The 14,472-nt window shown below is 48.5% G+C and overlaps 1 protein-coding gene across 2 annotated transcripts; it reads right to left on the bottom strand.

The window, feature by feature from the left end:
- Positions 1-231: 231 nt before the first annotated feature.
- RPIA (ribose 5-phosphate isomerase A) lies at positions 232-14,228 on the bottom strand. Of its 2 annotated transcripts, XM_018086564.2 has the most exons (10): positions 13,940-14,228; positions 11,990-12,050; positions 10,179-10,289; positions 9,824-9,879; positions 5,908-5,967; positions 5,123-5,187; positions 4,724-4,792; positions 4,090-4,231; positions 3,491-3,590; positions 232-1,447 (listed from the first exon to the last, which is right to left on the bottom strand). In XM_018086564.2, the coding sequence occupies exons 1-10, from the start codon at positions 14,024-14,026 to the stop codon at positions 1,350-1,352; spliced, it is 849 nt and encodes a 282-aa protein (XP_017942053.1). In that variant the 5' UTR covers positions 14,027-14,228; the 3' UTR covers positions 232-1,349. The 2 variants fall into 2 exon arrangements, with proteins under 2 accessions (XP_017942053.1, XP_017942054.1); XM_018086565.2 differs by lacking the exon at positions 10,179-10,289 and having other exon boundaries at positions 13,940-14,215.
- Positions 14,229-14,472: the final 244 nt, after the last annotated feature.

Here is a 14,472-nt window from a genome sequence, read left to right as displayed (position 1 = left end):
AATTTAAGACACTCTCTATTGAGGCAAGCACTGAAGATAACAAGTGTTGACCAGATAATCTGGTTAATTGTAAATAATGTATTTACCTTAAGCAAAAAGAATTCAAATGCAAAAGGGTGAATTTGGCCTGGGTGAGGAGGGGCTCTTGTAAAGGGCAAATTACAGCAGAAGTTACTCTGACCATGATCTGTCCACAAAATAAGTTACTTTAAGAAACAAATTACAACCAAGTCTGGTATAACAGCTCTTTTATTTCAGTGTCTAAAACACAAAAGGAGGGCTTGCATTTCAACATCAGAACCATGCAAAGCACCTACACACCGAAAAAGAGATATTTAACGAGTGTCTCTCTCCTGCTACATGTGGAAAATTGAGGCAGGAAGACTCCGTTTTCCTGTGCGTTCTGCTATGTCCTTCCACAAATCAACCAGCTGTGAGGGGTGATAATTAACCTTCATTCCAAACCAAATCATTTGCCACTGAACAGTATTCCACGCTGCCCTAAGCTCCTAAAATATGCTCCTGTAAACTTGATCCAGGACCCAGTTCTGCTCTCTGTTTACAAGGATGAAGTCCCAGACATCTCCAGCTACAGGGCAGACTTTAATCAGAGGTACTGAATCAATGAGAGTAGAATTTGGCTCAAAGGATGAGTGTCTCCTCCATACAGAGGCCAGGAAAAGGCCCTTATTAGTGTCCCAGAGAGGGGGATGTAGAGATCACCCTAGGCTCAGAGAATTGTCATGTGCACAGAGGACAACTAGACATCCTGAACTATTAAAAAACAGTGGTATAGAAAAATAAAAGGCATAAAATACTGAACCAAAAAGGTTCCAAATAAGGCATCAGCAGGTCCCAACTGGATGTGCTCCTGTTACGTACGTCACCCTCCCAGCCAGGGGGGTTAGGAATGATGCATTAGGATTGTATTTCTGACCTCAATCATTAAGCCCTCCGAGCAACCAGAAGGGTTCAAGTTCTCTTTGAGAAAAAAGAAAAAAAGAAAAAAAAAAGCAAACACATAACCAGGGAGTACTCTTTTTGGTAAGTATTTCTTAGAAAATAAAATAAAAACATTAAAGCAATTTGTTTAAATGATTCATTAAAAAATGACAACGTTCCTGTAAAGTAAAAATATATATATAGAAATAGATTCTTTTTTTTTTTCATTTGTTTGTCTGTTTTTTTTTTTATAAAAAGACATTCAGTAACACATCAGCGGATTCTGATCAGCTTCCCATCAGTCTCCTGCGATAACCGCTGCTTGTTAAGGCAAAACATCGGGTTGGCACCTTTACAACAGCTGAATCCAACTGGGCTGAAGGCAAGGCAGAGCCAGCAGAGCCCTGTCAGCGAGGCTGCTTCTCCCTCACGCTGACCGAGCCGTCCTCCATCCCAAAATACACCACCTCAGCCATGTCGATGAACAGCCCCGTCTCCACCACACCTGGGGAACAAGAGGTCACGTGCTGGTTAATGCCAGAGCCACCCCTTCGCTTGGATCCTCTGCTCTGCCCCTCGTTTTGTTCATTAAAAGGCACCAGTGCCTCCATCAGAGGTTTGGAGAAGTGTCCAACACTGGGGGATGTTCTATCAGCCACTCCAGGAAGCCTTTCCCATGCAGCCACCCTCTGCTGCTGGAGAAACTCTCCAGAGACTGAGAAACAACTCCCGAAGTTCCCTCAACGTTCACACCACCCCAGACACCCCCATCACACCAACACAACCACGAGTGACGCATTTTCAGCCACCTGGTGACTCACAGGAGCAAGAGGAAGCTACACATGCACCCACAGGATTATTCCCTTTGCCTCTGAACACATTTAAAAGATCGTCCTGTTGGAGAACACCTGGATAACACTTGTTCAAATGTTAAGACTCTGCAGGTTTGATGCAACCTCTGCAATTTGTCACCCATTTGCAAATGTACCTGTGGTTGCATTTAATTGTGGGGTGAACTAGAACTTCCCAGTGATCACTGAGACACAGCCAGAGGCCAGAAAGGTGGATAGAAAGGGAGGACAAGGGTTACCACAACCACAGGGTGGCCAGAGCCCTGCTACCACCACTGTATTTAGGCTTTAACAGTTCTGCTCATCCACTTCTGTGTCGGGAAGATGCTCTTCTCCCCTCAGAAGGTCCATTTCTGAGCAGCAAACAGTGCTGAGACCATCTCCACATAGACACAATGGAATATGTCCCATCATTTCCCATTCCTTTCTCCACCACAAAGAAATGCAAGGAAGAAGTCCCTGCTGTTTCATTTGCAAACAGCATAACCAGCCACTGTTTGCCTCTTGCACAGAAACAGCTCTAATGATACAGGCATTTGTACAGCCTTGGGAAGCAACTGGATTAGGATAAGGAGCACTAGGGACAGCCCAGACCAGCAACAGTCACTGGTTCATTTGGATCAGTCACTGGTTTGGGTAGATCTGCTTCTGCCAAAGGTCTGAACCTGCCATCTACTGCCAGAAGCAGCATCCTGGCAGTTTGCTCCTAGAGCAGGGAAAAAGAAAATGTGTGTATTTTCAGTAAATCAGCTTATAAGCACCACTGAGGGAAGCAAAGCCACTGAACAAAAGCAACTGGTGACTCTTCACCCAGCCTACACCCATGGCCTCTGCCTGCTCCTGTGTTTTAATTGTGGTGCCAGGACAATATATTGCTGCTTTGTGGGGATGTTGGGATTTGTGCAACAGGATCCCAACGTGTTCCTGCATGTTCTGACAACACATGAGCAGTCAGTGAAAGCACTTGTGTTATGAACTTCAGGGCCAGGCAGGCCTGGGATATACCCAAAGATAAAAGATACAACATGCATTCAAAAGATGAAGAGCAGACTTTGCTTAAGATAACCAGACAGACATCCAGATGCTGCTTCCCTGAAGTTCAGAGAGTGCCAGTGCCCCCAGGCAGACTTGGCTGGTCCAGAAGCAACTCTGGCCTGGGCAGCAGGTCTCGTGCAAAGCAGGAGTCCTTGCAGAGAGGCTGTTTTGTTTACAAACAGAGGGATCAACCACTGCTGCTCCTGCACAGCAAGAACTCGGATACGTTGCATCCCCACAGCAAAGTGAGCCTGTAGGGCTTCCCATTGGAAATGGGATGCAGAGCTGGAAAATACCATAACACAGTGCAAATCCTCCCTCCAGAGTCCACCAGTGTTTCCACTAAAAGCGACTCTCTAAATGGGAGAGCTAAGGAGAGTAAGGAAGAGCACAGGACTGTTGTGCCTAATGGGAAACAGCGTCAACATCAACCACCATCAGCCCATGTTTTCATCCCCATATGAAAAAGCCATGTGGGTACAGTTGTGCCAGTTCAGCTGACAGATCTCTCAAGTAGAAACAAATGTAGGGACCCACAGCAGGGCAGTGAACACACACACATTTCCTTGTATCCGGGGGGAGCTCCCACAGTCCAGGTTGCCTAGCACAGACCAAACCTTAGCCAGCTTTTGTGGTTTTTAAAAAAAAATCACAGAAACTACCTGGTATCATTTTTATAGCAGTGTTCACTTCACTCCATTGATGAACCTTGTCAAACTTCCAGTCCAGGATGAAGTTCCCGTTGTCTGTCACCACAGGGCCCTGGGAAGCAAACCCAGTTGTCATGACATGAGCTCCTTGTCTCCTGAGCCCAGCCAGGGACAGTCACAGCCCTCGTTGGGACCAGCCATCCCCTCTGCAATGGTTTAGACTCATCATTCAAGTAAATCAGGGCAGTCCACAACAACCATCACCCAGCATGAGCTGCCCCCCAGCTCAAGACCCTCTCTGGCAGCACAGACTGCCCTCCAGCACCCCAAAATCCCCACAGAGCAGCAGCTCAGATCCAGACTGGCAATCCCTCTGCTCCCTGCTCTGGGATGCTTCTTTAGGAGATGTGAGACAGAGAGGCTTTCAAAGAGGTCTGAACACCTAAACACACAGTTCATTAACCAAGGTATAATTGGGAGAAATAACACAGGATGCCTCTCTGGGAGTGAAAGCCCAGAATTCCACTAGATGGAAGGCCAGAACTCTGGTCCTGCATTTGCCCACGTTCAGGTGGTTCCTCTGGGGCAGCAGGGCTGATAGGGGCACTCACTGCTTTGCTGACAGCCATCCGCAGCTCCACCACACCTCCAAATTTTCTGGTCAGGGCTCTGGTGACAGGGACATAAGCCATGGGGATGACCTCAATCGGAATTCCTTTCTTCCACTGCTCCCCAAGGTTCTCTGATTTTTTCCTGAGGACACAGTTTGAGGTGGGATTGGTGTTGGACATTATGTTAACATCACCCCAGTCTCTCTTGCAAACCCCTCAGGCACAAGGCCCTGGAGGACACAGTGGTCAGTTCACATGTGCCCATGTACAGGAGGAGCCTGTTTAATGCATGATACTCTGTTGACTCACAAGCCCTGTTTTGATGTGTTTTGGACAAGGACAGGAGGTTTTTTCCCACAGCCCCATGGCTGTTTGTACAGAACAGGAAATTTATGCTGTGCTGACAATCACTGAGCTCAGACAGCAGAGCAGCCATTTGCCCACAAGCTCTGCTCACTCCCAAGCAGGCCTGCTGAGTTGAAAATTAAGAAAAAAAGAGAAACTGAAATGTTGAAGCACTGTGAGCCAGGCTCATTTCCACCTATTCCTGCTCCCCTGACCCATTGGAGGGACAATAATGGCCTAACACAGGACCATCCAAATCCTCCCAGAGGTATAATGGTAGTATTTTCACCTGTAATCCGCAATAACAATGAAGCACTTTGCATATCCTGCAACTATCTTCTCCTGTGTCAAGCAGCCACTGCAAGGGAGAAAAAAATAAAAATAAAACCAGGAAACATCAGACTGCTCCTCCCTGTGCCTGATGGCCTCAAAGTCCAGTCTCCTCCACCACACGCTTGCTGGTTTTGGTGCTGCCATTGCCCCTCTCCTTATCCTCACACATCACTTTATCCCCCTTGTTCCTTGCACACACCCTTGGTCAGGGGCCATCTCCCACAGTGGGTGCACACACAGCCCTGCACAGGGTCCCCTCAGCCTCTCTAGCCCACCCCAGAGAGATCCACAGGCAGACAGAGGTCCCCACCCACCAGTCCCATGCACAGACAGACAGACAGACAGCAGGGCTCACCCGCCACCTTTGATAAGGTTGAGGTCAGAGTCCACTTCGTCCGCTCCATCGATGGCAACGTCAAGCTGTGGGAAAAGGAGAAGCCACTCTAACCCACAGGCATGTGAGAAGAGGAGGAAGAGAAACTACAACCAACTGCAGGCCTGCAAGGCACATCACATCAGCCTCTAGCGTCATTTAAGGACCAGCAGGCAAGATTTTCCCAGGGAAAATCCTGGCGACAGTTCAGCAGCACAATATCCCCGCCTCAGGCCAGCAAGCCTCAGTCTGGATGAGATGCCTAACACCTGGAGAAAACATAGTCCAGCAACCTACTTGCCATCTAAACGGACAAGAACTAGGACAAGACTAAGGCTTGGGGGAAAAAATAAACTAAGCTTGTTAGAATCATAAAATCCTTAAGGTTGGACAAGACCCTCTAAGATCATTGAGTCCAAACATTAAACTAACACTGCCAGGTCCCTACTAATCCATGTCCCTAAGCATCATATCTATGTGGTTTTTGTACAGTGCCAGGGATGGTGATTCTAACACTTCTCTGGGCAGCCTGTTCCAATGCTTGACCACCCTTTCAGCAAAGAAATTTTTCCCCAGTATCCAGTCTAAACCTCCCCTGGTGCAACTTGTGGCCGTTTCCTCTTGTCCTAACTCACGAGTTCTCACTCGTGTTCTGCAGTGTGGCTGCCCAAGCTCATCCTCAGGGGAGGACAAAGGAGCCTGATGCTTTATGAAGGACCAGGCGAGAGGAAGGTCAGGTGAGGTCTCACCTCTGCACTCCCACTTACCTCTGGATGTCGGTCCAAGTCACTTAGTGTTAAGCCGTTCTGCAGGATCAGCTGACGGGCCTGTGCACCAAGAAGACAGCAAACACCATTTACCAGGGGCAGGAAAGGAAAACAGGCTTGTGGTGTCATTGCCCAGCTGCAGCAAGGATGGGGTCTCCCTGGGAGAGCTCCACTGCTCCTCCCTGAGGAGGGGCTGCAGCCAGCAGCAGGAACAGCAAGGAGAAAATGATGCTTTCAGACCAGAGTACTTTAATCAAAATAAAACCCTTCTGCTGATGTGAATTAAAATGCTCAGATGGTGCAACAGGAATCCTGGGTTCAGGTCTCTCCATACTAAATAGCAAGAGGCCCCATGAGCTTGGTGGGAATTACCTGCATCTAAGCACTAAAGCAGATATGGAATTTTTGAGTCCTGTGTTATTTCAGCTCTGAAATCATTCTCCCTTGCACTCATCCAGCCCCTCTGATCTCCTTTGGCTGAAAAATGCGAGCAAGAAAATTAAATATTTACAGCACAGCAATGTGGGACTAACAATGAAAATATTTTTCATACTGGAAATAAACAAAAAACAAAAAGGGGAAAAGCACAACTCGAAAGTGTGGAAAAAAGTGTGGGAAGCTCCTGAAACAGCTACTTGGTGGCTCTGATCTGCTTTTCCTGAAGTGGCTGAGTATTTCCCTCTAGTGGCAACACATCACAGAGTGCCCAGAGCTGCCCTCTGCTCCATCCCTCAGTTTAAATCGGGAATCACAGAATTGTTCAGGTTGTAAAAAAAAACCTAATATCATAAATCCAACAATTAACCCAGAACTGCCACAGTCACCACTAAACACTGTCCCCAAGTGCCACATCTACACACCTCTTCAATACCTCCAGGGATGGGGACTCCACCACTGCCCTGGGCAGCCTGTTCCAGTGCTTGGCCACCCTTTTCACGAAGAAACTTTTCCCAATACCCAATCTAAACCTCTCCTGGCACAACATGAGGCCATTTCCTCTTTCCCTGTCACTTGTTACTTGGGAGAAGGGACCCATCCCCACCTGGCTACAACCTCTCATCAGGGAGTTGTGGAGAGCAGTAAGGTCATCTCCAAGCCTGCTCTTCTCCAGGCTCAACACCCCCAGCTCCCTCAGCTGCTCCTCAAAGGACTTGTGCTCCAGACCCTCCCCCAGGTCTGTTGCCCCTCTCTGGACATGCTCCAGCACCTCAATGTCCTTCTTGCCCCAAAGGACCCAGAACTGGACACAGCACTCAAGGTGTGGCCTCACCAGTGCCCAGGACAGGGAAGAATCACTGTCCTGGTCCTCCTGGTCACACGATTGGTGATCCAAGCCAGGATGCCCTTGGCCTTCTTGGCCACCTGGGCACACGCTCCTGCCTCGTGTTCAGCCACTATGGGACCAGCACCCCCAAGTCCTTTCCTGCTGGGCAGCTTTCCAGCCCCTCTTCCCCCAGCCTGGAGCTCTCATGGGGTTGTTGTGACCAAAGGCACTCGGCCTTGTTGAACCTCCTTCTATTGGCCTCAGCCCAATGGAATCTCTGCAGCCTGTCCAGATCCCTCTGCAGATCAACACTCCCACCCAACTTGGTGTCATCTGCAGAATCCTGAACTGGTTGAATTTTCTATGTAACAAATTATCATCTAAGAGAGACTCCCTCCTTGCACAGACTCTGCTCGAGTCCAAACCTGCCACCATGCTGTAGCTGGACCAAGAAAGCCCAGTGTGACAGCCTGGATCAACTGATTCCCTTGGATTTTACCCACCAACACTAACAAAGTGCATCAGTCACATGTATTGGCATCCCAGAACCGTTAGAATTAGCAGGTGGTACTCCTGGCAATGAGATATGATTTCAGTAGTTTAACATGGCATTTCATAGCATGCAGCTTTAACACCCAGGGGCTGTGGGAACCTAAGGACTCACAAAATAGAAGGAATAAAAATCAGTGGGTTGACATTCATCACATGGTGTCCACATAAAGAAGATTTCAGGGATCTGGGAACTGAAAGCATTGAAAAACACGGTGCTGCACATGCAGGCCAGATCCTGAACAGGCTTAGAGTCAGCAAGTGTGGAAACGAGGTGTCTTGGCTTTCCTCAGGCTCTGCTTGCAAGGCCAGCAGGATTCAAAAGCAGAGCTCCCACAACTGGGGGAAAGGTGGTGGTAACTGCACAGCACTTGCCAGGAACAGTCCCACTCCGTGCTCTGGGCACACGTCCAGGTGAAAAGAAACCACGCAAAAGCCAAGGGACAGATACTTACCCCGGCTCTAGCTTTACTGGTGGTGGTGGAATAACCCAACCTGACAACAGGGAAGGGAGGAGTATAAAAGCCCACTGAAACCAATTCTTCCTTGCCAGTGACCTCAGGCAGCCATTTACACCTGTACGTAGTGAAAATAAGATGCTGTTTTGCTGACTTGGGAACGCTTCAGCAGGAGTTGGTCGAGGTCTAAGAGACTGCAAAAGACACGAGGCAGCCCCATGCTGGGGATAATGGCTGTGGATCTATCTCTTCCCTTTAACAGCAACCTTTTTGTTTTACTGGTAAGAAGCTCTGTAGTGGTAAATGAACTACAGCGACAGTTCAAGGCAGGACAGGCTCCAGCTCACGTTCAGTACAGGAGCTTTATCAATTTTCTTTAAGACCTACAGGCTGAACTCAGAGCACTTTGCCTATCTTCAAAGGGAACATGGTATTAGGATGAGAATCTGACAGGATGGAAATATAACAGGATGGGAATATAACAGGATGGGAAGAATTTTAGACAGCTTGAAGACAAGACTCTCACCACAAGTCCATATATGCAACAGAAGTAGTGATATAGGCTAAAAAAACTTTTTTTTTCACTTTTTGCCCTTGGCAGCACTTTGCATTATACTCCAGTTGGCCACTGGATGCTTGCAACAGCTGGGAAGACAGAGAGTCCTGTCACTCTACACTCACATTTAAACATCTGCAGGGTAAGAGGATGTTAAGTTTTCATAAGATTTTAGGATAATTCAGGTTGGTCGCTATCTAACCTCCAGGTCAAAGCAGGGTCAGCTACCAGGTTGCTCAAGGTTTTACCCACTCTGTTCTTTCCTGAAAACCTCACAGCACAGGCTCTGCACCTTCTCCTGCACTGCTGGACTGTCCTCACAGTGACACCGTTGTGACAAAAGTACAATCCCCAGGTCCACACCAGGACTATGAGAAGGACACACCCAATTCCTTGAGCAGGGTATTGCCACCCAGCCCTGAAAACCCCCCTGTGTGGTCCCCATCATGACACCTCTCCCTGCCCACAGGGAGGTTCCCACCTCAGGGAACTGAGGCAAAGAGACCAAAGCCAGTTGCCAAAGGCGTGGAAGAAGCTCAGAAGCTTCCCCAGCAGCTCTGCATTTCACCACCAAGCCAGATTCCCCCCTTCCCTGCAAACCTCTCTACATCTGGCTTGGTATGAACCACTTCCTGCAAAAGCTGTGCAGCAAAGGAAAGGTTAAGCCAATTTCTCTTCTGCAATTTCTTATAAAATCCAGTTGAAGCATTTTAAGCTCCTCCTGAAAACAGAGGAGCTCGCTATCATTCTTTAAGGCTTTCAGGGCTTGATATAGACTCAAAGAGTCTCCAGTGAGCTTTGCATTACGAGTCTGGTTCACCACTAAACAGCGTTTTCCTGCAAGTGGGATCCAGAGGAAGCCACACACCAACCCTGACACAACCAGCCTTACCACACTGGTTCAAAACACACCTCCCAGCCCTAGGGCACCCCTGAGTTCAGGTCAGGGTAACACAGCACCATCACCTCCATGGGATCTCTCTGCAGGCTGCATCACAATTGCTTTCACCAGTGCTTTTGGTTAACTCACCAAGGGGAAGATCCACTCCATGAGCGGAATGGCAGAAAGCAAAGGAGGAAAGTGCTCACCTGAAAAGACGTAGGGATGCAGACAATTGTCAGGTTTTCCTCTTTAACCCGCTCAGCTGCAGGGAAAAAAAAGCAGAAGCCTTGGTTTGTTCATTATAGAAAGAAAAAACACACCAACTTTCACTTTAAGAAATCTCAGTTTGGAGCAGCCCCTCTGATTCATTTCAATTACTTGCTTGGCTTGCAAATAACTCAGTCACGCTCAAAATGCAAACAGGTGCCACCCTGCTTAGACTGAGGCTCAGTTTCAACAGTCAGAAATGTTCAAACACCCACCCTGGCTCAGCCCAAGCCACCATGAGCCATTAACCTTTATGTCTCCAGCAGAAGAGGAGCCCCATCAGCAAATCCTCACCTGGGAAATTAGTCCCACGCCCCTCTCTCACTCCATTAGACAGGTTTTTGCTGCTCTCCGTGTAAACAGAGAGCTCCAGCAGCTGTCTGAAAGGTTTGCTGGCTTGTTGCCCTGGGGACATCACATTAATTTATTATAGAACATTTAAATATATGGCAGGGAAAGGACTAATAAAGTACAGTATTCCATTAAATGGAAGGAAATATTTCCTCCCTGAGGCTAACCTCAAATGACTAAAATCTATTACTAAGATATCATTATGGACAAAATGTTATTTTAGTAATTACAATACTTAGGCACAAGCCAACAGCCCGAGAGTCAGCAAGAGCACCAGAGCAAGCCAAGGTAACGCTGCTGCTGGAAGGACTGAAGATGCAATACATGAGGCTGTACGTTGTTACAAGCCACATCCCTGTGCAAACGCAGTCAGGAGACATGAAAAGCCAGAATTTGCAGCCTGGAACAGGCACTCCTCTTTAAATACAATACCCATTTATTTAGAGGCTGATTCTGTGTTCAGGGCGGGGGTGGGTGGTTGCAACACTGAGCCAAACCCAGAAGGCTGAACCGCAGCTCCCAGAAAATTAAAGGGTATCACACACACACACAGAGCTTGGGGCCAGGTGGGTGCCAAGGGACAGGCACAGCACCAGCCCTGCTGTGTCCCTGCAAAGTGAAGAGATGCCTTGTGCTCAGACCTCAGACCTCAGCCCAGCGTGGGCTGCGGGACGGCTCTGCCCAAGGCAGCTGGAGGTCACAAGGGGACTCCCCACCCATGCAGAGCCACCCAGGTGTGAAACACTGAACTCTGCTGCCCAGGGAAGTGGTGGAATCTTCATAGCTGGAGGTGTTTAAAATATGTGCGGATGCAGCACTTGGGAATATGGTTTAGTGGTGAACATGGTGATGCTGGCTTAATGGTTGGATTCGATGATCTTGGAGGTCTTTCCCAACATTTATGATTCTGTTCATTCCCCCTCTGTGTCCAAACAAGACCCCCAAGAACAACAGGGCTGATCCTGCACTCCCAACCTGCCATGGCACCCACAGCTGCTCTGTTCCACATCCAAGGACATCCAAGGTTCAGCATTCCCACAAGCAGATCTGCCCTGGGGCTGAGAGTGCCCTGCAAAGGAACTTTAAACCTCTGCATACTCTGTAATGGGGCGTGAGGATAATTAACCCTCACATCACTTTGCAAAATTGCATTTGCCTCACTTGAATATTTTACTGAAATTTTCTGAATCACACCCTGAGCAAACCTCCCCCTGGGGCGAGCAGATAAACCTGGCTGTGGGGTATATAAATAAAATGCAGGAGGATTTCACATTCCTCGTTTTCATTACACCTCAGCAGGCCCCTCAGTGTGAATCAGGTGGATGTGGGAAGCAGTGTGAGCCACAGATGAATGGGTTAAAGGAAGCAGAGCAGCTGCATGGCTCAAAGCCACACAGCAAGTCAGCACTGGGCAGAGCTGGGCAAAGCTGGAATAAGACCGAGGAGTTTAGCTCCAGTTTGTGCTGGGTGCCAGCAGAGCGCTTTTTCTGGCTGTATGGGCAGAACAGGTGGCAAATCATTACCTCCTCAGAATTCTCTATGCCATAAATTTGGAGCCCTGTTTTAACCTTCAGCTTCGGCTTCAAGCAGTCGCAAACAAGAGGCAAACAACACCCCAAACAATGACCCAAGGCATGAGCTATAAGTCAGCATCCAGATGATTTAGTGTGTTTTTCAAGTAGTTGGGACAGATGGACAAGAGGACTGTTTGTGGTGGGAGGGCCAGGAAGGGGAGCACAAGGGGAGCACCCTACCTAATCGATGCACCGCGTGTACAATCGTAGAACCGCTTCCGATCCCGAGAACTTGATTGTTCTGCAAATCAAAGAGAGACAGAGGGAGCTGTTACTGGGGGCTCAGCACACAAGCTGTCCACTTTTTCTGGTAAAACTGATATTATAAACACATGCAAGAGGAGCCTTGCCCAGAGATGCAAGGCGATACAGAACACTGCAGGCAAGGAAGGGAACACGCTGTGCCAGCGAGGGCACGACCGTGGTCCACGGCCAAGGGATTTTAAGCAACTTGCCCTCTCATTAAAAAACATGTGCTTGCTAATTACCACCGAGCTCTGATCTCGGGGTGTTCAGTGCACACTCATGGCTAGTTGCTGGCACTCCATCCATCCTCTCCTGCCGGAAAGCTGTGAGTTTCAAACAACACCACAGAGGAAGTAGCAGAAACAACCTCAAGATAACATCTCCCAAGGAAGCTGAACAGTAAAAGCCTGGGTGGGTTTGCTGCCAACTCTATTGTTAGTAAACAGCACAGATGCACCAGCAGCCAAAGCAGAGAGCACAGCAGCTGTTCCTGTGGATAATAAAAACTGTTCTCCAAAACAGAGTGTAAAACTGCCTATATGAGAGTCCAGCAACACTCTGAAGGTGGGTGAGCCTGGCAGCATGTGATGAAGAGGATCAAATTTTAACTACAGCTCCAACCTGGCCTTTCTCTGCTTATGGTCTGGTTTAAGAAGGATCGTTACTGTCTCATCTGTAACACAGGTATGCTCCTAAAGGGTGCTGCAGACTGAGGGTGGATGGGTGCACTTGTGTTACTTCTGCAAGATGTCTCCTCTGCCACATAAATCTCTGTTTATTATCAGCTCAGTCTCCCACTCCCTGTAGCCTCTTGCACTTTTTCCATTTTCAGTGTAATTCCCTTCCTTTGGATGGGATCCAAAGCTTAAATTGACTTAAAGAGGCCCAGGATCACTACAGAGACTTCATATGAAAAAGACTTGGAGCCAGCCAGAGATGCAGGCACAGAGCTGTTGTGCATTATCTCTTGGACATTGGGCAGATCTGGAGCTCTTTCCCCATGTGCAGCAAATCCAGAGTTTGGCAGCTGTGGAAAAAGCCACACCTGCAGCACTTCAACCAGCTAAAGTCTTTCTGGCACGCTACTTTGCCTGGAAAGGTGGAGTTCAAGATAGGTCACACTCCCCCAGGATTACTCATTTCTCTTGCTTCTGCAGTTTAAAAGCTTAAAGAAAACAGATCTACAAAACCAGACTCAGCTTACAGCCCAGCCCTCGCCAGCTCTGCAAAAGATGGGCAAAGCAAGAGCTGCACACCTGGGCATTGCCAGAAGAAACCAAACAGCTCCAGAGGCTTCTCATTTCCACCAGACCATCAGGCAGAGCCAAGCACAGCCAGCCAAGGGGCAAGCAAAGCTACACAGAGGCTGGCAGGACATGGGCAGTACCAGTGTTCCCAAGAAACTCGTTTCAATCTGGGAAGAGGCAGTTTCTTCTCTTTGCCCTCATTTCTGCAGTGTGGGACAGCTTCCTGGAGCAGCTGGGTGCCCTAAAGGGATGGGGAAAGAGCCTCAGCATCAGCCACTCCACTGTAATGAAAGGAGAGGAGTTCACAAGGGTCCCAGCTGATCCCATCCCACAAGGGTCCCATCCACTGATCAGTGATGAGGGGTGAAACACTCTCCCCTAGGTGACAGTATGAGCTTGGACAAGGTGGATTTCCCAGAAAAACAGTTTAAAGTCAGTCTAAACAGATGCTGTCACAACTCCTGCCTTACTGCACCTCCCAGCTCTCCCTCCTCAGCTCCAATTCCAGCTAAAGCAGGGGCAAAAACAACCAAAAAACATCCACTTCTAAAAACAGGGGCAGGGCAAACACTGGCAAGAAGCAGAGCACTGAAGGAGCAGCACCTCATGCAAAAAAACTACATTTCAGATTGCTTACCAAAACCCCAGCAAACAAAACCAAGGCACTGAGACACAGCACAGCTGAGGACCCACGTATGGGTGAAGATGGCAGCAACCACAGCATTTTCTCAGCTAACCCAAGGGCCTAAAGACACTGCCCAGCATTACAGAAGCTGAAAAGGCAACACATCGAGCAGTATCGGCACAGGGGTGGACTGGTCCAGCGTTAGTTTCCAAGATTAGAGAGCAAAGAGTTCCTGCTAAAAGCAAGAGATAAATATAGAGCAAAGTCCAAAGCTTGCTCAGTCCTCTCTGGGGCAGAAGGATCTTGAGTTCTCACCCGTATTTTCATTTCTAACGGAGGCACTCGCAAGGCCTGCCTTCAGAGGTGTTGTATAAATGCAAAGCCAGCTCTCCCCAAGCAGCTTACAGCTCTAAAGCCCCAAGCCCTGTGGCAGCGCTGCTACTCTGAGCTGTCATGGCCTCACAGCCCATGGTTTCCGAGGTTGGTCATCTCCGTGTCTGCTCCAGAATGCAGAAACTCCACTCCCACAGCTGTCTGTGGACAAG

The sequence above is a fragment of the Manacus vitellinus genome, unplaced genomic scaffold (genome assembly GCF_001715985.3).
Source record: "Manacus vitellinus isolate BGI_N305 unplaced genomic scaffold, ASM171598v3 scaffold_98_pilon, whole genome shotgun sequence".
Taxonomy (NCBI): Eukaryota; Metazoa; Chordata; class Aves; order Passeriformes; family Pipridae; genus Manacus; species Manacus vitellinus.
Note: the sequence above shows the minus strand (reverse complement) of the source record. Positions and strands in the feature narration are given on the sequence as shown.